Genomic DNA, 23,606 nt, shown 5'->3' on the forward strand with positions numbered 1-23,606 from the left:
TGCTATCAGTTAAAACTTAGTTTATTATTTACTATGCTAAGAGTGACGCTACTTTTGTTATTTTTAGAACAATGGATTAAAAACAATTTCGTGTTTTAATTTTATACTGCTTCTTGATGGAAAAAACACCGTTCAAGTAAAGCAATGGTTTGAAAAGTGTTATGGAGACTCCGCTCCATCAGAAATAACAATGAAACGTTGGATTGCTGACTTTAAACGTGGTCGTAGAGACACCGATGATGCAGAACGTGGACGTCCAAACAAACACCAGAAAACATTAAAAAACACCAGAAAACATTAAAAAATCCACAAAATCGTTTTGAATGAGCAAAAAGTGAAGTTGCGTTTGTTAGCTGACATCGTAAAGATATCTAAAGAACGTGTTGTTTTTAAATTGCCTGAGCATTTGACTGTGAGAAAGCTCTGTTCAAAGTGGATGCCGCGTTTGCTCACTGTTGAGCAAATACGAGAGCGTGTTAATGATTCTAAGCAGTGTTTGGCGTGGTATTTTTGAGACGATATATGACAATGGATGAAACATGGATTCATCACTTCACTCCGGAATCAAAACGATAGTCATCTGAGTGGACAGCAACTGGTGAACCTCGTCCAAAGCGCCCAAAAGCACAACAATTGGCTGGAAAGCTTATGTCCACGGTATTTTGAGATGTACATAGTCTAATATTTATCGACTATCTTAAGAAAGAAAATATGATTAATAGTGAAAATTTTATAGCGTTATTGGAGCATTTGAAGGCTGAAATTGCAAAGAAACAACCGCAAATGGCAAAGAAAACGCACAATGGCTCCGAATGAAGAGGTTATCGCTGAAACATAATCATTACATCCTCATGTCATCCTAAAGCTGTAACGACTTGGATTCCCCTGATGGTTCACTAGGTGGCTCGAATCATATCTTTCTGGTCGATCCGCTTTCGTCAGGAATAATGCCGTTCTTTCAAATAAGCTCGAAATCCCTACCGGTGTTCCTCACGGAAGTCAGTTGGGACCGCTAATATTTATTTTATTCATCAACGATCTTTGTACTCGCAGAAAATCTGGAAAATTGTTCTATGCTGACGATCTGAAGATCTTCCGTCCAATCGCTTCGAATGTTCGACTATGTAGTACTTCGAGATGACATAGCAAGTATTGAACAATGATGTTTGTTGAATGGTATGCTGCTTAACACTAATAAATGTAAGATGATAAGCTTCAGGCGTTCGCTAGTTTTGCGCTGCTTCGAGGGCATATCATTGAAAGAGTAGACTCTATTCGTGATTTAGACGCAATATTCGTCAGCAAACTTAGCTTCACGGCCCATATTTCATCAACTACGGCTAAAGCATTTGCAGCGTTGGAATTTTTGAAACGGAATATCGCTAATTTGAATGACTTATACACACTAAAAGTTCTCTACTGCGCCCTAATTTGAAATATTTTGGAATATACTGTACAAGTTTGGGCGCCGTATAACGACGTGCAAAGCTACCAATTGGAACGCACCCAAAAATGCTTCGTATACGATAATCCGGTTATGTCTCTGACATTACTCACCCACCCATTTTTTCAAGAGTTTCTAGGGTAAGTTTAGACGTTGGCTCAGATCTGTTTAAAAAATGCAATGCCATCTTGCACAATTTTCAAATCAAACGCAAATCACAATTGCAAGAGGTTTACAGGGTCCGGCACTCGAAGTGTAACCAACTTCAGACCGCTCGCGCAGCTGACGCACGGGCATCAGCTCTCTAGATATTTGCTAAATGACGGAGTTGTATTGTTTACAAGCGCAGGAAAGCATTTTGCCAAAAGTGAACGCGAAAAAAAATCTTTTTTTTTTATTTAAAAGATGTTTTTTATTCAGGCCTATTTGCGTACAAGCTTTACGTGGCCGAATTAGCCGATTTTTTAAATAAACAATGTTTTGAAGTGGATCTCGTTGTCACTCTTTTTCTAGGAGGAGAAGAGCTTCCATTTCCCTCCTGCGAGGGTTGAGGGGCACTTTGTTCGTGGCTCGTCTCGTCCTCCATTGCCGCATCGGTGGTTTTGTTGTTGATTTCCGTCTTCTTTTCGTTTTCCTTGTTGTTCGCAGTCTTGAGCTCGTTGCTAGTTGCTGTAGGAGCGCCTTGTTGTACATTGGTTGCAGTTGTTGGTTGGTTTGATGGTGAAACAGGAGTACTACGCTCACTAGTTTTCGTTGTTGAACGGTTGACCTTGTCTTTGGTTGAAGATGTTCTTTTCGCAGTTTCAGTGCAAGGTTTACCGTAGTGTGCAGGTTGTTCACAAAACTGACATGTAACCAGCTGATTTTCATAGGTAATCAGCGTTTTACACGGATGTGTCCCACCTTGACCACAAATGATGTATGATGGAATTGCCTTACGTAGTTGCATACGTACCACTCGCACGCCATTCCGGATGCCGGGGAAAAAATTCCGCCATACTTCTCTTTCGATGGAAAGAACTTCACCGTATTGCGACATAATTTCCCGAACGCACTGATCGCTGGACTGCGGGGGAAGGTCATGCACGCGTACTTGTATGGCGTTGTCCACCATGTGCACAGGAATTTTGTATTTAATGTTGTCACACTCAACGCTGTGCACCTCGTTGTTAACCGAAGCGAATGCAATTGCATCGCTTTCACGTTTAAACATAATGTACACACAGTTAGACGCCTTGTTGAATTGAATCTCAGTTACATTATTAGCGTCTAGATGCATTCGTTCTTTAAGTAAGATTTCAATTTCATTTGCTGCTGGTCTAACTTTGCAACGCTTGAAATCTATACAAATTGAATTTGGCCTTGTTGGCCAAGTTTCAGGCTTTGTTAAATCGTATTTGACCATTCCGTACACTCTATTGTTCACTGCACTGTATTGTCTTTGTTTCTTTTGCTTCGACCGCAAACGATTTTCGACTTTGTTGGCTGAGATGCGAGCACGAACTGAAAAAAAAAATCTTGACTTGAGAGAGCGAAGGAGTTGCTTCGTTTGGCCGAAAGCGGTCAATTTCCGAACATTGTATTTTCTGACGAGAAAATTTTTCCAATTGAGCAATTTGTAAACTCTCAAAACGATAGGGTTTACTTGACCGACCGTTCATACGAGAATTTGAGTCATCGATTGGCCACCAGGTGGCAGCACCCGCAACAGATAATGGTATGGGCCGCTGTAACCGCAGATGGGCGCTCTCCAATCGTTTTCATCGAGCCTGGCGTCAAGGTAAATGCGACATATTATCGGGAAAGTATTCTGGAGGTTGCTTTGAAGCCGTGGACAGACAAACATTTCGGTGGCAGACCATGGACGTTTCAGCAGGACTCGGCACCGTCTCACAAAGCTCGAGTGAACCAAGAATGGCTGAAAAACAACGTTCCGAACTTCATCACGTCCACACAATGGCTCTCGAATTCACCAGATGCGAATCCAATGGATTATTCTCTTTGGGCCATTTTGGAGAGCAAAGTCCGAACTAAAAGATACACCAGTCTCGAGGCGCTGAAAAAAGTTATTATCCGCGAGTGGGCCTAAAAACCTGCAAGTCACATTCGGCAGCTTGCGATTCGTTTTTTGACCGTCTCAAGGCCATAGTCAAGGCAAAAGGTGGTCATATCGAGCAAAAGTGAATTGATTCTGAATTTTGTATTATTTTTACACATTTTGTACTTTGAATTAAGTAAAAGTAATTTTCCAAACTGAATTTATGGCCTTTTTAATAGGTTACACTTCGAGTGCCGGACCCTGTACATATCTCTATCTGCATCGTTTCTCCCTAGAACCGTCATTGCTACATGAATGAACGCTTGGAAGGAGTTGCTCACTCTAAGTTAATTGAATTGCACAATCAACGAACGCTAACAAATTGTAAACACAAATGTTAAATCGTTTCAATAGGTCACAAAACAGAGCACACTATTCCAGGCTGGTAAAGGAAACGGAAGCTTGTTTTAGTCCTACCTCGAATGGATGACGCAACACTTGACAGCTGTCATTGTACCTTCTATTCGAAATTAGGCATCTTGTTTCAAAAGATTCCGCCGCCTCTCTGATAGGAGATCGGACATGCGAGATACAATTATTTAAAGACGAGAAAGCGTTCCAGCTTCAAGCCAATTAGATTGTTCGGTAACATTGTTATCTCTACTATAGCAATTTACACCGAGAACTGACGCTAGCAGCACCAAACCCTAATGACAACAGTCAGATTCCACCCCTCATCGATACAAATCAAAATATATCGCTATCAAATTTCCCAAAGGATCATATTCCCGACTGTGACCGCATCCGAAGGCACTGCGCTTGTCCGGAATTCCATTGTCAATAAAACCGGCGACTGCACCTTCTTCGTAGCAATTCAAGTAAACCCAAAACGTTGCTCCTACTGGCATGTCCCAGTTCTTGGCACGTGCATCCATTAATGTTGGGGAAAACAAGATCGGTCTGGTTATATGATCCCCATCATCCCCTTCCGTGCGAAGCTCTCGGTAACAAGCTAATCGGAACTGCACCGAAGGAAGCGGATTCTCCGTTAAGACGTCGATCGGTGTAATTACATCCCACAGGTGAAACGACTTCAGCCGTGCCTAGGCCGAGTGGTGAAGCGAAGATTTGCTTAGGGTGTGAGAAACTGAGAATGACAGCCAGCAAGTAGTTGGTAGGCAAAATTATTTCCTAGTTTTCACAGTCAGTTAGTTTTGATGTACTCCCGAATAAAAAACTTCACTACGGAAAATTACTGTTATGCATGGATGATGTACAAGTAGACTGACGCTGCTCGTGTAAAGAATGATGATGAATTGCGACTGCCGTTAACTGGTACAGTATTTTACTATCAAACCACTTTTGGACTTTGAAATTCGCTTGAACTGACTGTCGTTACTAATAACCACACCACATGAAGCTTCATGTAAAAGAAGTTATTCTATTTTTGCGCCATTCCTTGGTAGACAGTAATGTTTGGCCCCCAAAAATACCAAACCAACTGCGATGACATGCAACGATGATTGACGTTTAAATTTGCGTTGGTTGGCCTGCTACGACGTAGGATTGCGGTTCTCGTAATAAGCGTCGGACGTACGCAAACGCTTATTGCGTTTATGTTTGATTCCCGATCAAAAGATAACGGCAGAGTGCTGTCAAAACAATTGTGTTTCAATTTTTTGAAATTTGATCCACTAATCAGATTACATCAGAAAAAAAACTTTCTGCTATTAACTTGTTAGTACCCGCTGATTGGTTTTACGGCCTTGACAAATACTATTGAATGTTTTGATTTTGCAACCATTACACTATGCTAGACAATAAACATCCTGCGGGCTGTTTGATGTATCTTAAGTATGAATCTATCAGGTGATAGCCTAAATAAAGAGAGAGAGGGAGAGAGAGAGAGAGAGAGAAAAGAAGGTGGATGCTATCACTAAAAGAACGAAACAAAACAGAACTGGAGAAAAATATGCACTAACTTCCAACGCAAAAGTTCGAACGGAAGTGTTCAACTGCACCCTTACCCGTACCAACAAGCAAGTGTTGGGTTGTGCCGCTGTATAGCACCGAGGAGCTCTTGTCAATCAATCTTCATCCGTTCAGTAAACAGCGTTATAGAAGAGAAGAAGAAACAGTACAGTTTTCTCATTCACAATGGACTTACGAGTAGAATGAACATAGGGTTACCAGCCGAACCGAAGCGAGAATGTCATGAACTGGAATCATCGTTACTAATACTACCACCAAAACAATTGAAATATAAGGTAATAAAAGACAATAATTGCAAGTTCTAATTAATTGATAATCAAATTTTTTTTACCTGTCTTTCATATATTTTCCAAGAATTGTTCCCAGAAGATCTCACATTGAAACGGGTCCACTTCCACTCGTCAACTATTCACCGTGCCTAAGGTTAATGGCTGATAAACCTCTTGTCATTGCTATTTACTGCGTTTTACTCGTTCCTGTAGCAAGTATAAAAATAGATGCGACTATTGTTGTCGACAGCGAAGGAAAGTGAAGCTTTGCGGAAAGGTTTTTCCGCACGGAACTATTTTGCAGTACACTTTAAAATTTGGTCTGTACATACTAAAATTTACTCGATGTTTCCACAAATTTCCATTTTTACATCAGCCACAAAAAAATTGTTATCCCCCAAGGAACCGCAGCGATCTAAAAATTCCAGTACGATAGTTTCCAAATTTTGATTTTATTCACCAATATATTCTCGTTGAAGAGCAACACAATTGTTCCAGCGGCGTTCCAGCATTTCTATACCACGATTTCTCCCCAGTCTAAAAAAACATTCTAGTTTCAGCTTATCATCCGATGCAATCCTGTTTTTTCAACGAGCTTCTTTTTTAAATGTGAATACTGAAAATAATCGCCTGGGGCTAAATTTGGCGAGTGTAGAGGACGGGGCAGCAATTCAAGTTTCATTTCAGAGAATGTACCCGAACCCGAGAATAATTTTTCTTCCGAACCTGAAACCGACTGGTAGCCGATAGAAAATAAAAATCTTTACCCACACTCGACCCGAACTCGAAAAAATGCAGGTATCTATTACTATAAATTCGGTGCAATTTCGTTAGTCAATTGTTATTTGGTCTTATAACAAGACATTTTCAAAGTTCTCAGGAGTGACACTTAAGTTTCAATAACGCTATAAAAACCTTTTGCTTGGCTTCTTCTAGTGATCATTGGATGACGAAATAGATTTGGTCTTTATATTCAGTTGCTTCCAGAATCAAACCGCGTTCGCAAAACGTCTAAAATACTGATTACTTTTCTAGTTAGACTGGTTGAAATTTAGCTTAAGGTTAAATTTCAGCTTAGCAATGAAATAACGGTGCACTGCTATGCACTGATGAGTCAAAGTCGAAACGTGAATATATCAAAATCGGTTTTGTGCCCTAGCACAAAATTCGGCCCTGAATGACCAAACCTGCATCGGCCAGCAAAAGTCCAAAACCCGTTTTCGTTCGGCACATCAGTATAGATATTGCATTTCGATGCAAAGGAAAAAGTGTTCTGTAAATAGCAGAAACTTTACGTCTGTTTAACGGTTTAAATTTAACTGCTGAGTTTTGCATAAAGCAATTCAATTTGAACTGCTATGCATTGATGAGTCAAAGACGAAACGTAAACATATCAATGACATAACTGCCAATGAAACGCTACAAATGAGTAATGACACACACCCCAAACGGAAAATGAAACGCTACAACTCAGTGAACTTTGTTGAAACGCATCGGTCCGATCATCGGCCCGATTGAGTACGATATCGACTCTATCGGCCGGCTGAACAAAATCGATCATTCGATGAACCAAATACCCAGTAAATCCGAACATCGGACGCATCGTGAACGAAAGCTTTTGATTGCGTTTCAAGCTTACATAGTGTATCGGTAGAACAAAAGAGTGAAGATATACCTTAGCAGAGAGCGGATGTCTGATACTCAGGGGATGGGATATATCGGGATTTCCAACCCCGAACATAGGACCAGAGTTTTTCTGGCCCTAAGAGGCGAATGACCTTAAGGTTAAAGCCTCTATGATCGAAACAAAGAATGTTTAACACTCTTTCACATCCTATCGGTGAGACGTTGGCTCGAAAATGCCTTGTTTGATATTCCTTCGCTCTGTTTCTCTAGCGATACATAATGTAAACATAAAGCTTTTTTAGATCGACGCGGTTGATGCAAATGTTGCAGAATTGTCCGATGACGGGCTAATCGAAGCGCTACGATCGGCCCCATATCGTGCTCAATCGGTCCGATAATCGGGCCGATGATCGGACTTATGCGGGTCGACAAATTTCACTGGGTAATAGTGATCCATTTGTAAGAGACCTAGGGGTATTATAATTTGTATTTAGAAGTAGTAGCAGTAATAGTAGTAGTAGTAGTAAGAGTAGTAGTAGTAGTAGTAGAAAATTGAAAATTCTTTCTAAAATGTTTCATCGAATCAAGACAATTTTAGCTTTAAAAGCGCATTAGATTGCGGTGTTTAAGAAACGTAATTTTTCCTAAGCAATTGCCATAATCTCTACACTACACTATATTTCAGAGATAGGAAATGTCCACGAGATCTTAGAGCATAAGCAGAGAGCCTATAAACTCATACTGAGGTCACTTTACGCGAGGGATACGTACCGCGTAAAAATAAACCGCGCAAAAAAACTGTGTAACATCAAAAATTCGTGTAAAAAATAATAGCGTAACTTCGGAAATTCGCGCAAATTCGGAAATCCGCGTAAAAATAAACCGCGTAAAAAAGGATCCCAGTGTATTATTAAATACAAAAAAATCCGAGATATCAAGCAGGTTTTACTTCTCTTGCAACATGCAGCATTTCTAATTTCATCTTCAGTATGTTACTACACGGAACCGCAAAACAACCTTATTTTAAGTAGATTCCACTCAATTTGGGGGTTCCGTTCGATAACCTAATTTTAGGTAAAGTAAAGTTTCCGTAAGGCGCATGTAAAAAAACTTAAAGATGAGTTATATTCACTCTACAGTTGAGTCGTATTGACTCATTTTCAAGTTGGTACGGTTTACTTCATTTTAGCTTATTGAATGAAACTTTCGCTGCTGAGTGGTTTTGATCTTTGTATTTTGACAACAATTGAAGGAGCGAGCGAAAGAAAAGATTCAAAAGAACTCAAAATTAAGTAAAAAGAAGTCAAATAATAGGTAGTTTTTATTTTCCGTGTACAGAACCTTGTAGCACCTAGAGTGACTATAATCAGAGTGGCGACAGCTGTTCGTTTGGAATGACAGCTCCCTGTTCCAAACGAGCAAACGACCTGTCAATTCAATGTAAAGCTAATGGAATGTTTTGAATTGTTGCCAAAATTACGGATGAGATGTCGTCACTCTGGTTATAGGCACTCTAGTAGCACCACAAACAAATATACAGACGGCGCACAAAGGTCCTCCGTGAAACTAGCTACAATCATGTTAAACTGGCAGCGCTGCTGAGTTCCCAAAACATTTGTTTACTATGCAACTGTCAAAATCTGAAATTGTTGCGAGCATGCCAACATCCAATAAAAACATACGCCTCGCGCCCCGTCTGGTAGTGAGTTCGGTTATTTTTAGAAAGTACCCGTTGTGAATCACTTTTTTTCAGCAATTGTTCGGCATCCTCATATCTTATTTTTTGTCTTTGGTACTATTTTCAAGCACTTCCAAAAAAATAAGAAAAACTATGGTTTCACTTCAGCAGCATTTCTTAAGTTTGCTGCATATCTGTTAACATTGCCTTGCACTGACCAAGTTTTGTTGTTTTGTGAACCCTTGTGTTACTGTCAAATGGCTGCGAAAGTCTCAAAAGTATGAAATTTCTTTTTTTTTCTGCACTTTGTGATGAAAACCAACTTTTCATTCTTGAATCCATCAGATCTCACGGTCGCATCACTAGCTTAGAGCGTATCCTAGACGTCATATCTACCCAAATCATCAACTGCGCGATAACTATAGAATAGAATGATGAGTCGTCGTCCTTCCGGAAAGTAGGTGAAGCATATACATTTCCTCTACTCCTTATCTTTTATCCTTCTCAGTGAACGATGGAGATGGGGGCATTCGGCAATGGCGTGTTGCTGTTGAGATGTTCGGTTCGGAGTGGAAATGATATACATTTTCAATGTCAATCAACATATATGTGTATTGATGATATCTGTATGCAATCCGCCAAGACCATCGTCACAAGGAAACAAAACGCAACTCGGTTTACAAATGTACTTCTCTGTGTTCTCCACAAAACTTTCAATTTTTTAACGAAAAACACTAGAGCTAATACCGTTCCAAATCTGACCGCAATCCAGTGAATTATAACTTTTCGATTCTTTAAAGCATATCCCCGCGTATTGAAAACAAAACCATGTTTCACTGCAAAACTGTTCCAACCAATTCCAATAAATCATTGAAAGGATAATGCTCCTGCGGGATAGCTCTTCATATTCGCAGAATTTACGGATGAAACGAAACGGAAAATATTTTCACTGAAAAGGTCACGCATTCATCAGGGTCGGTGCGTAAACTGTAATCCATCTTTTCAAATCAAACACCAACTCAAATAGGCGACCGGGAAAAAGTTGAACGAATCGAGAAAACTCCACGTGGACGATTGCTCTAGCAAACACAGGAAATCGATGATCGATGTCTGTAATTTTATTTGTTTTCAGCTTAATTGTCAGTTAAAGTTTTAATCCACCACTTTCCGAAATGCGAATGTAACAGAAAAGTAATACAGTTACTATGGACACTGGGTGATGAAAAATGTATTGCATTTTTCAATCATTCGAGTTCAATAAAGTGGTTTTCTGATGCCACTTCATGGATATCGTGTTATCTCGCCGGTGACCAGAAATTCCATCGCTCCGAAGCCAAACTTATTTGATCGAAGCTGGGAACCAAATTTCGGTTTTCCTTTGTCGCACAGAAAGTGCTAAAATGCAGCATTGCTTTTGAATCGAAGCACACCGATAGATTCTGCCGGTTACATTGTTGTGTAGTGAGAACACCTGCCAAGCAACCGAGAACTGGATAATAAATACAGCATATTTGCATATGTCGGTGTCGCTGATGTTACAGCTCGTGTAGGGCAATGGAGCTGTTTTGGCTCCACTCAAATATGTTTTAGCCAAGTGCTCATAATTTAGATTATAATCAAAATGAAGTTACCCGATATGTTAGAGGAAACATCTTAAAAATTCTGTGATAAGATGTACTTCATTTTGCTTACATCCAGAAATATGTACACCAGACCAAAATGTATTACCGTTACCCTATGTGATGTGAACGAGTAGCTATCGAAAGACGTTTGAAAGTTAATATCGTGACAATGTTGTTGTGAACAAATGAATCTACTAGAAATGTTCCAATATTTGTCATATTGAGAAGGTATCTACTGTAGTGAAAAGAGTTGAGAAGAATTTCATTCGCTGGGTGAATACTGTGCTACAATGATGTATGGTTTACAATCGGCACTTCAGAAGAGTACCTGTATTGTAGGTAAAGAACAGTCGGGTGGCTTCAAAGGTACTCAGTTCGAATGATTCATGGTCGAAACTAATGATTGCATGTTGAACTTAAATCGATAATTTCAACGAACGATTACGTTAGGCGTGAACTTACTGTATCTCTATCAGTTAGTTCAATATCTCATGACAGCATAATTATTCACCAAAGACTACTACCAAGAGCTAAAAGAATTTCATAATGGAACCTGTGCAATTAAGGCACAACAAAACAATCGTCATCCACGTCAAGTGATTATCAATCTATATATCCATAGTTATTCAGGTCTTTCTCGTCACATAAAAAGTCGCTTGAATATATTCGGTTTTCTATTAACACTCATCGGCCAATTTGCTCATTTTCATCGATATTCAGTAACAGAACCTTCGTATTCGAGAAAAATACACCCAACATGGTTTAGCTACGATGAAATTGAGTATTTCGGTCCTTTTCTGGACCGACGAATCGATCCCAAATAACTGTTTGCAATATTTTTGATGTGTGACAAATTTCTGAATCCAAATTTATATACAAGAAATCAACACAAATATCAACTTTTTTTTTGTTTCAAAACATTTTCTGAGTGAAGTCAACGGACTTCCTCATTTTCGCAATGGTTGCATTCATTTTTATTCTGATGTACAAATATTGACAGTTCAATTCCTGGTAATCGGGTGCAGACTTACCGGTGTTCACTGCTGCCGTGATGAAGTTTATTATGTTGACAGTGATATCAATATACCATTATTATTCGGAATTATTTGAGCTCCAACTGTTCATAGGCTTATGAACATACATTTTCTCTAATCAGTGCAACGATTTAATTTCTCCGATTTGAACGGTGTTGTCTTCTGTAACAGTATCAGGGATCAATTGACTATGCTGGAAAACTCTTGTCCGGCAACCAATTGGAAAACTTCACGTGCAACTTGGTAACAACATGTTTGTTTCATTTCACTGGGTTTCAACTCGACCAGATTCATAGGTCGAGTCGGCCTTTTTCAATCACCACGGATTAGATTGAAACCGTGAATTATGCGATATCGACACTTGATTTTTTACCTCTTTTTTGTCTGCTTTTATTTTTTCATCCCAATTCTCGGGAAATTTTTCAAAAGGGCGTATAAGCAAGTGACAGTTTCTCTTTGTTTACTTTCTCTTCTATTAATTACCAAGCGGTTTCCACGTTGAAGTTTCGTTGCAAGTCACCGTTGCGATTCGAACGCAAGTGACTTTTTTTTTTTTTTTACAAGGTGAAATGCATTTACGCACGGAGTGTGGGACTCTCCACAGGACTACCCAACTGTTGATTGGAACTACCCACTAAAACACCTTGGATCTCCTACCCTACCTCCCCGGCACCACCGCTAGGTATTACTTCGGGGTGCAACGCAAGTGCCTGTAAGCGATTGTAGGTACCTCTTTAGGAAACATGCAACCTCAAAGAGAGACAAAACGTAAGTTGACACGCGCCTTGCACGCCTCTAGTGTTGGGAATCGAATATCTTTGACAGTGGTTCGAATTGAATGGTGTGACATCTCACCCGGATTCACCCTAGGGCATTAGGCTCTCTGACAGCTCACTTACAACCACAAATGCAAATGAGATTGGTTTGTTTTCATCAGGAAACGAATGCATTAAACACAGTTCAGACGATCAATCAACTTCGGTCGACGTCCAGATTGGTTTATTAATTTTATTTAACCGAATATTGCTCACGTATCCGACGTTAAAAAGTTCCGTGAATTTGACGTAGTATCCTTTCATATGAATTGCTTACAATTAATGTTAGTGTTCCGTAATCGTTCCATTCAGGTGATAGCCGCGTGATGCTGCGTGTGAATCGCTTTTACATATTGTTTTGTTTTCATCAGGAAACGTGTTAACCACCCATTTTTCAGTAGGGCCACCGTTAATTTTTCACCGGGCATAGAAACCTCAATACAAAACCACACGCTCGCTCAATGCTACTCAAAAGTGAGTTCACTCAGTTTCGCTAAAAGTGGAACTACTCTCTAGTGAGTAAAGTTATATTTACTTACTTTTGAGTAAAGATGAAATTTGTCAAATTCTGAGTAACATTTACTCAGTGCTAGAAAAGGGAAAATTAGCTCGAATGAGTAAATGCTACTCAGTTTCATTTGAATTGTCCAAGGAATCGTTCGTTTTGTACAGAAATGCGTGTAGATTTAAAACAACATAATCTTTTTATTATTCTTTTAGGAATAGATTACATTTTGTGGTTACTTTTGCAATAAAAAGTAAAAAATAACATTACATTACAAAAATTCATTCAAATCGAGAATATAAACCTTAAGGCTATCAGCTGTACCAGAAATGAATGAAACTTGAACTTAAGGCAATTCGAAGTCTTCTGCACTGGAATCTTCTTTGAACGATGCCGCAAGACTATTCACGGTGGCTCTCCGAACATTTGAACGGAAGTTCTTCATTTTTACTCGTGTTTAATTTGTTTAAAATGAGCTTTTACCTCTTCCACGTATCCCGAAACGAAGGTTGCACATATGTGGCAGCAAAAATCTTCAATCGTAAAAGGCTGCACAAATTATTCATATTAGAAAATATAATTATCTCACCTTTTAATTTTCGATAGACGTCTTCGTCTACCGCGGCTCCAACCTGCTCCATTTTCGTTCAAATACGTTTTCAATCAAAATGCGGAAATAAGCAAAAATTTTCAAAGCGTTCTCAAAAAACGGTGAGTAAAAATTGTTGTTAATTTGGAAACAGAGTAGAATCTACTCAGTTTTCTAAATCAATGTTACTGACTTTTTGACATTTATACAAAATAAGCAAAAGTGAGTACGAATTACTTACAATAGAGTAACGTTGAGCGAGCGTGCATCAAACCAAAAGATCATATTCGTGGGATATACACGCTCGCTCAATGTTACTCAAAAGTGAGTAGAATTTCACTCACTTTCGCTAAAAGTGGAACTACTCTATAGTGAGTGAAGTTATATTTACTCACTTTTGAGTAAAGATGGAATTTGTCAAATTCTGAGTAACATTTACTCAGTGTTAGAAAAGGGAAAATTAGCTCAAATGAGTAAATGCTACTCAGTTTCATTTGAATTGCCAAGGAATTGTTCTTTCCGTACAGAAATGCGTATAGATTTAAAACAACATAACATTTTATTATTATTTTAGAAAAAGATTACATTTTGTGATTACAGCTGTTTTTTACACGAAACTTGAACTACAATTCTAAGTCTTTTGCACTGGAAGCTTCTTTGAAAGATGCCGCAAGACTATTCACGCTTCAATAAATTCCTGAATTTTAGTTTCGGGAATGAATAAGTCTGCACGCATTTTGGTTATAAAGTTATTCATAGCGTCTGCTAGCTGCCGGGCACTTATTGGGCTCATAAAGAACATTTTATTGGTTACTTTAGAGTAATCAGGCTCCGGGTCCGTATCACGTCTTGTCGATGTGTCGATACTGGAAGCGAAATCGACAAAACTTTTTACTTCGGAAATTTCTTCGATATAATTTTCCAAAGGATGTGAGTTCATTATATGCCGCTGCAGAACCTTAAAACTCCTGTATAGAATCCCACATTCCGAACATTTGAACGGCAGTTCTTCATTTTTACTCGTGTTTAATTTGTGAAATTTTTGAAAATGAGCTTTTAACTCTTCCACGTATCCCGAAACGAAGGTTGCACATATGTGGCAGCGAAAACCTTCAATCGTAAAAAACTGCAAAAACTATTCGTATTATAAAATATATTTAATACCTTTTAATTTTCGATAGACGTCTTCATCTACCGCGGCTCCAACCAGCTCCATTTTCGTTCAAATACGTTTTCAATCAAAATGCGGAAATGAGCAAAAATTTTCAAAGCGTTCTCAAAAAACGGTGAGTGAAAATTGTTGTTAATTAGGAAACAGAGTAGAATCTACTCAGTTTTCTCAATCAATCTTACTCACTTTTTGACATTTATACAAAATAAGCAAAAGTGAGTACGAATTACTCACAATAGAGTAACGTTGAGCGAGCGTGTATGGAAAACTGGCCTACTGAGTTCGAGGAAAATTTCTTACTGATAATGTTTTGTTCAATTCGTTAGAGAATGATAGACGCACGCTTGGAAGAACAAATGAAAGCTGTTCTTTTCTTTATAATGCGGTAAACTGCACTTAAATAAAAGTTCCCGTTCAAATTACTTGAGAAATCACGTGAAATAGTTTCAAACGTCAGAGTGAATGTTTTACGTGATGAAAATGAAGGTTATGCGAACATCATCTAAAACTAATAAAATCCTCATATACAATTTACGTGAATTGACCAATCGTCAAACAATATACGTAAATTTCCAGTGTGTAAAACTCCATCCTAAAAATGGCGAGCAGTGAATTCTTAAAATGTAAGTAGTTTGTAAATTTGCTATAAAACCCTTTCGATGTCTAAAACGCGAAAAGCAGTGAATTCTCAACTTTGTAGATTTTGTCAGTGGATAGTCCCAATCAACCCACTTCCTCGATCTTACCGACTGCAATTGAATTTTATCGGGATTCGGCATCTGGTGCAGCGCGGTGCGAGTTACAGTATGAAGTACTTGTAACTTGATCATAAACACGCCAGTGAACTATAACGTGTTTTAGTTTTAGGTTTCTGAAAAAAATGATAAGATTTCTGAAAAAAAATTCAATTACATGTAGCTTTAAGCAGTATTCAAAATAACAATTGTCTATCTTATAGATAAATATGATATGAACATCATCTATTGTTTATCTGGAACAAATACAATTTATTTTTTATTTACAGGATTATACATTTGAAAGCTTCTAAAGAACAGTCCATCGAAAACTGTGGAAAAGCAGGGTGGAAGATATTCACATAGCTTTCACGTGACTACAATGTGACAACACACGGTAATTTTAGAACCAGTTTGGAATCAATTATTTGGTCGTTTTCGTTTCCTTTCGTTTTTACATTTCCAATTTTACTATTGGCTTTCAAACGCAACTTCTATGCTTCACTTTATGGACCAAGAAAACGATGGTGTTAACAAATTATCACATAGAGCAACATAGGAATCTAGAATTAAATGTGGAAATAGTTACTAACATTGTCATATTTCCTTAAACAAACCTACGGAACGGGTAAAACTTTTGCATTCGTTAAACGTTCGCATAAAAAGTAAACTTTTAATTTCTTCAATACTGAATTGTATTTAGATATTTATGCTAAGTGAGATTATTTCATAAATTTTCGTAATCGAAATTATAGGTTTAAACAACTACTGGGTGGAATAAACGGCCAGACCAATTATTTCAGAGCAGTGTCGACAAGTAAAGTCGCAACATTATCAGTCTGTTGGTCATTCTGAATGCAAAAAACTTAGATTTATTCTCAAGCGGAATATAAAAATATTGGTTGAAATTCTAATTGATAGAAATCAATGTTTTTTCTCTAATTATAGCAGACTATTCTTTGATTATTCAAATTTCAACTACAAATAAATAAAAATTCACTGGAGAATGACCATTCCTATGTATTTTGACAGCTTCATTCGAAAACATCATCGTTTGAACCACTGCGCCATCTACAAGTCGAACTGTTAACTGTGCCAATAAGGTTAATCTGGATTGGCTCCTTTAACAATATGAATATAACAAATGCGCAGGCGATGAAACACACACACACTTAACAGCGTTATGTTGAGATATATCGGAATGAAACCAGTGCTAATAGATTTGCTATAATAGTTATTTCATTAGTTAAATACACGCATTTTCTAGTAATATTCGAAGCCGAATCAGTTTTATTGAAACTGTCATGGATATCAAAAATATAATTGCTGATGGTAATTTAAAGAAAAAAATTTTTTTCGTAACATTATTAGAAAACTTGGCAACCTTGCGATACGAAGTGAGATGAAAACAAGACTCAGTCAAGTGAATTAAGTGCAAATTATCATCTCATATTCATGAAGATTTTTATTGCTTAGCGAGTAATTTTGAAAGTTTTCAATCGTTGATTAAGCAAGTGAAAAATCATCATTACTAATTATTAAGTCATTCAACTTTGAATACTGATGTAATTATGTGAAATAGCAATAGTGTTTTGAGACGATTCAATTAGTAAATATTCGAAAACATGACGAAATACAAAACTTGAAACGAAAATGTTTTGTAAATTGGAAAATGAATTTATTTTTCAATGGAAGAAACGACAACTTTAAAAGCTTTTTTTTTAATTTAAAAGTGTGACAAAAACTTAAATGAATATTTTAAAACATTTCATAGTTTGGTTCAGGTACGTTGAAAAATATGATTCCTGTTCAAAATTACGAGATGAAGGCATGAGATGGGATTGGGAGCTCAGTTAAAATAGGGAGCCGTAACCCTAATAATAATCACATTAGTATCAAATTTCTTTTAAATTGCGAAAATATTGAATTATTTCTTCTCGAATATTTAGGTTCATTTGTTATAATATTTCTAGACTACATTCAAGATTTGTTCACGTTCGGTTTTGATTAACAAATCTGCGCTGAAGAATCATTTTCAATTATGTTTACGTTTCAAGTGATTCAAATTGAATCGCAAAGATGCACTAGCAGTGTTATTTGAACTGCTATGCACTGACGAGTGGAATACGAAACGCGAATGAAGTTTTTAAACGTTTGCATATTTCCCTAGATTCTAAACATCTAACATCTGATTCCCAAACCGGTTGAATTACAATCCAGTAGTTTATCCTGTATAAATGGGTTAAGATTCATCAACAATTATCTTAAGTCTAGCTCACCATAGCGCATACTTAATATGTTCCTAAAGCAACCATACCGTAGGAGTATGGAAAGTCATTTCAAGTTTCCTGGTTCTATTAAAACCTTGTTCTATTGGTTACATCTCGCGTAACAACATTTATGAATTAATTGGGTACTGAAATTAAAATCAATCTTCGACTATTATACTGTGCAAACAACCCGCGGAATGAAGCAAATTATAAACAAAATGCAAATGTCGAGTTCCACCCTGAGTGAGGGCACACAAACAACTGGTGTCTGACCCGTGTCTGTCACCGCACTCGCTCGCATCGTTTTCCGACATAACCACATGCAGATTGAAACATATAAAACATATTCCACAGCTGCAGGAGTCGCCATGAACTTGTACCGCGTCTCTATACTCTCGATGTTCGGCCGGGTCGGTGGGTCGGGGATCTCACTAAGTAAACAAACCAATTGGCAAATTCACCCACGCCAGTGTACGCAACATTCGCACGTAACTGCGCACCACGCCTCCGTATCCAGCCAATCGAAACAGTTTTAATTAACTGCAATTTACTCATTCGCCCACTCGCCCAGTTTCGAGCCCTCTGCTATTTATAAACACACCACGCCAATTGATCGACTCGAGCATCCACGCATAACTAAACAGTGTTATCGATAACCAGCAGACACGCGATTCGACTTGTTAACCTAGAATGTTATTTTACAGGCGATCGTGGCACTGACCTTCGCGCAGTATGCGGTTAAACCATTCTTCCCCGACTGCGAACCTCCGGACAACGCCGTTCGACTGCTAGCCGCCGTCTGTTTGTGTTTCCTGACCAGCATCAATTGCATCTCGACCAAATGGGCGATGAAGATACAGAATGTGTTTACGTTCGCCAAACTGACGGCTCTGGTGTCCATCATACTGGCAGGAACCTGGTTCATGACTACGGAAAAGACGGATCACTTCGAGAATGCCTGGGAGGGAGACTATGCATTGTCCAGTTTGGCGTACGCATTCTACTCGGGTCTGTTTGCGTTCGGAGGATGGAACTATCTGAATTTTGTTACCGAAGAGTTGGAAAATCCGTACAAGTGAGTATTGCTTGCGAAACCATCGTTCACGACAGATTTGAATGATACACGCCATTTTTTTTTCAGGAACCTTCCTCGTGCCATCTGGATTGCAATGCCAATGGTCACCGGGATCTATGTGTTCGTCAACATGGCCTACTTCGCCGTAGTTCCGCGGCACGACATGCTTGCTTCAATCGCAGTGGCCGTGAACTTCGGTTACCGTATGTTCGGTTCCGTGGCCTGGCTCGTACCGATCTTCGTGGCTCTTAGTTGCTTCGGCGGTGTCAATGGCATTCTGTTCACCTCGGCTCGACTGTTTTCGACTGGTGCACAAGAAGGACATCTACCGGCATGGTTCTCGTTGGTTCACGTGCGACGCCAAACACCGATACCAGCATTGATTTTTACCGTAAGTCGGATATTGAACCCGAAAAATCAAAGTTCAATGTTTTTGTTTTGTTTTTGTATTTCAGTGCGCTACTTCGATCCTGACGCTATTCTGTGCCGACGTGGTTGCTTTGATCAACTACTTTAGCCAAATTTTGTGGCTCTCGGTTGCTGCTTGCGTAGCCGGACTATTGTGGTTACGTGTGACCAAGTGAGTATCCGACGTATTGATACGTGCCTTCCCCTGTTACATTACATACCTATATTTTTCCTACAGACCCAACATGCCTCGTCCTATCCGAGTGAATTTGGCACTACCGATTATTTTCCTTACGTGCTGTCTGATACTGGTATTGCTACCATCGTTCACCGAACCTCTGAATCTGCTGATCGGTCTTGGTATCACACTTTCCGGCGTACCGGTGTACTACATCTGCGTAGTATGGAACAGTAACAAGCGATCCCGGAATCGACCGATGGCTTGGATCGAACGAGGCTGCCAGATACTGTTCAATGCGGCCATTGTTGACTGTCACCACGATCGAAAGAATGACCGCGAGATGTCCGACATGCAGACTAGTATTGTGGACGAGAAAAATGTGTACAACTAAGTGGAAAGTTGCTGAATTTTCCGGGGCTGTGGAAACTCCGAATCTGATTTCATTTAGAAATTAGTTTTTACACCAATAGCATTTAATCTAGTATCATTCTTCGCAAGGCGGCTTTTGATCTTCTTTTCTTTGTTTAGATATTACTTATATGAACTTATTGTCCGAGTATGTGGAAAGAAGGATTACAAATCCTTCAAAAGGCACAAATCGCCAGAAGATCTACTATCTATATCTACTGTAGTGTAAACCATACGAAATATCAATGTAAGATCTGGACAAACTATATTAGCCACTTGTACGAGTCTCGCCCGCCTGTAGAAATTATTGTCTAGTCGTCTAGGGATGGTTATTGTGAAAAGCTGAATATATACTGAATTCGATATCATTTCTAAAAGTCCTGCTGAAACTCGATATTTTTGTTGAACTGGTGAAAAATATGACTAGCGGGTAACGCGACCACAGTGGCAACGTAATAAGAACCAATCTACACGGCTTACAATAACAGACAATGAAGTTAGACCTAAAAGTATCAATGTACTTAACAATAAACATCATAATTACGAAACTTTATGAGTTATCTTTTATAAAAGACATCATATTAACAAGATATCCAGCTCTCACATTTCTCGAACAAATCATTGGCCACAATATCAAATTCGTGCGCACCAAAATAGCAGCAATGCGCACCCATATAATTGTCATAACATGTTCAATGTGACGCCGTGCGATGGCGTTGCTGAACAGAAAGTACAGTAGAAATCGATCGAGTTGTTATTGTTCAATACCTGATCATTGTTTGTAGATTCTTATCTTACAGAATTATTGTATGACTAGTACTACGATCCTACTGACACTAATTATCTTCAGAGATGCCAGGTAAAAATTTCAAATATCTGCAGACAGGGTCTGTAAATCTGAAAAAAAAATCTGCAATCAGCAAGTATGTCTTGCTGGCAGCAATTTCTCTCTATAAAGTATGACACGCAAAACTGACTTGGCGAGCAAAAAAAAAAAAAGGTCGCGGAAATTTCAAAAGTCTGTGAATATAGATGAAAGTCTGCGAGAATTTCAAAAGTCTGCAAAAGTCTGCGAGAATTTCAAAAATCTGCAAAAGTCTGCAGAACAAAAAAATGTCTGCTGCACTATACCCCAAATCTGCAGATTTACAGACAAATCTGCAGACCTGGCATCTCTGATTATCTTTCCAGGTCGAGGCTTTAACATACAACAACTAACTTGACACAACAACTTAGCCAGTAAATTTTCGTCAGTAGTCTATTGGACTATAGACTTTCTTTTCACTGAACCACAGATATATAGGCTCACATATGAACTGTGTGTAAAATTTGCTCAATCAGCGTGGCGAATACTTGCAGATGTCACCACGATCGACCCGAGGTGTCACCACGATTTGGGTGCCGCTCATGTGAAAGAGCCGCAATTTTGGACGCAATATTCACTTCACGCTAGAGTTTTGTTTTGCTGTTGGTTAAAATGGCATTTTTATTATTGTTTTATTCCGATCGAATTCTCGTGCGATTTATGCGACATGGAAATAAATTTGTCTCTAAAATTTGGGGAAATCGTGTGATAAGTGTTTAAAATTTTATAGTTCGAATATTTATGTAACATGCAGAAGGATTTTGTTATCGTTCCGGAACGTAGTGGAACGTTTTGAAAGATCGCGGCGAATAGTCGAGTAGGTGGCAGTAGTGTTTCCAACGTATAGCAAATTTGAAATTTAAACAGGATCTGTTATCTGTGACTGAACTACTAGCGGAAACCTCGCAGTGTTGCAACATTAAGGTTACCAACTGCGATGCATTTTTCGCCCGGCAGGAATCCGTTTGAAGTCTTCTGCAATTGAAGATGGTTACTTTTTTCAACTTTCCTTAATATGTCGGAATTATTATGAAATCATAGTGATGTAATAGCTAAAAGATCATAAAACTATTGTGATGTAGTAAAGGACGCTGTAATTCTTTTCTTTGTAACAATTAGTAAAGAGTTTACTCACGATATATTTGATCTGATGTCTTATTAAATCAGGAGCTTTACACAATTTACTGCTCACTAAAATACTGACAGAATACATTTATCTTTTCGAGAAAGAAGAACCTAAATGTAAACCAAGTATGATTTTATTTATTTCGAAAAAAATATTCAAAAACAATAGTCTTGATTTCAACATTGATTCAAAAATCCCCTAAATATTCAAAGTATTATTTTAAGAAATTCTTTGCCTGTATGACTTCTATAGAATAATTCTTTGTTTGCAAGCTTTAGGGCATATGCAGTAGTAGTGTTCTAGTTCTAGATGCATAAATTATATTAGTTTTAAAATTTAAATTTACATTTTCTAACAAGAAAAAAAGCAGCCCCAGCAGTGTTTTACTCGCGTTTCAGATATAAAAAATAGAACGGCAGCGTATGCCAGTTTTATATTTGACAGAAGAACTGTTCGAATAAATAAAACTAGAACGGCTTACGTTACGGGATTGGATTTTCAAAACAAAAACAAAAAAATTGTGAAAATTGATGAAATCTTTGTTGGAACTGATAGAACGATCAACATAATTGTATGTTTGAAGATGATTTCATGCAAATGCCCACGCGCAAGGTCCATTTTGGCACACTCTCTCCAACATATCGGCCGGTATTTTACGAATAATACCATCGGCGCAAAATCCACACCAAACAGTGCCTTTTTTGGGATGCATTGGCAGCTCTTGCAATGGTTCTGATTTGTTTTCACTCCAGATACAGCAATTTTGCTTGTTGACGTATCCATTATGATCTGTCGAAAACAGTGTTGCCAAAACGATACCTGCAAAAAATAACTCTTTACAACAGCAATAAAGACAACTTTATACCATTCAGGAGCGTTTCCATCTTTAGCGCTCTCAATTTTAAATTTGACTGATGATTAAAAGTTAACGAGAAGCTCAGAACAGGACCAGATAACCGGCTTGTGTTTCAAAGGAGAAATGCATCTGCTTCTTTTTTGTGGATTTAAAAAGCCTTACGGCCAACGTTGTCCGAACAAGAGAAACAATAGGATAATTAATAAATCTACTTTCTATTACAATTCATATGAAATTTATAATCGGATGAGTTCGCGAGGCGATTTTTTTCGAAATATTTTGTTTTTTTTTCTATTTTTCAAGATTAGTTCAACTGGCAATATAAGGAGTGTATCGATAAGTAGATAGCAACATTCAAACAGTTATTACTCTGAAATGGCTTAATTTTTTGCAGCGTATTGTGCGGAGACATGTTTGTTTACATGTCAATAACAGCTGCGCAATCGATTGGTTTCGGTACGGTTTATCGTTTCAATGATGAGTCGAATTGATCCGGAAACGCGAATGAAAATTCTGCACACTTTGTGCTCAGAAAGTGGTGTCACGTACAACGAAATTGCAAAACGGGTGAAAGTGCACCACACCAGTGCCAAAAATATTATCAAGAAGTTCGGTAAGATCCTTTCCATAAAGGATTTGTCCCGATCCGGTAGGAAAACGGGTCCCAGCCAGCCCGGCCGGGACATAAAGGGGTTGAGCACATCAGGAAAAACCCATAGGCGTCGACGCGGGATTTGGTCAAGCAGTGTAACACCAGCATCGGGATGATTCAACGGATCAAAGTTGGAACTCCTTGAAAACGTACAAGAAACAGAAGGTGCCGAAAAAGTCCTTGGTACAGCAAGTTCAGGCCAAAACAAGAGCGCGAAAACTGTATAACCGGATTCTACAGAATAAAGA

General features: G+C 38.5%; 1 protein-coding gene across 2 annotated transcripts in view; it reads left to right on the top strand.

Annotated features, from left to right (window-relative positions):
* The window catches only part of LOC131435575 (Y+L amino acid transporter 2), a 38,926-nt gene extending 18,519 nt beyond the window's left edge, over positions 1–20,407 (top strand). For both annotated transcript variants that reach the window (XM_058603619.1, XM_058603609.1), the window contains exons 4-7: positions 18,492–18,862; positions 18,929–19,253; positions 19,318–19,442; positions 19,509–20,407. In XM_058603619.1, the coding sequence (XP_058459602.1) occupies positions 18,492–18,862; positions 18,929–19,253; positions 19,318–19,442; positions 19,509–19,842 (1,155 nt within the window). In that variant the 3' untranslated portion in view covers positions 19,843–20,407. The remainder of the gene's footprint in view (positions 1–18,491; positions 18,863–18,928; positions 19,254–19,317; positions 19,443–19,508) is intronic.
* Positions 20,408–23,606: the final 3,199 nt, after the last annotated feature.

This window comes from Malaya genurostris, chromosome 1 (genome assembly GCF_030247185.1).
Source record: "Malaya genurostris strain Urasoe2022 chromosome 1, Malgen_1.1, whole genome shotgun sequence".
Classification (NCBI taxonomy): Eukaryota; Metazoa; Arthropoda; class Insecta; order Diptera; family Culicidae; genus Malaya; species Malaya genurostris.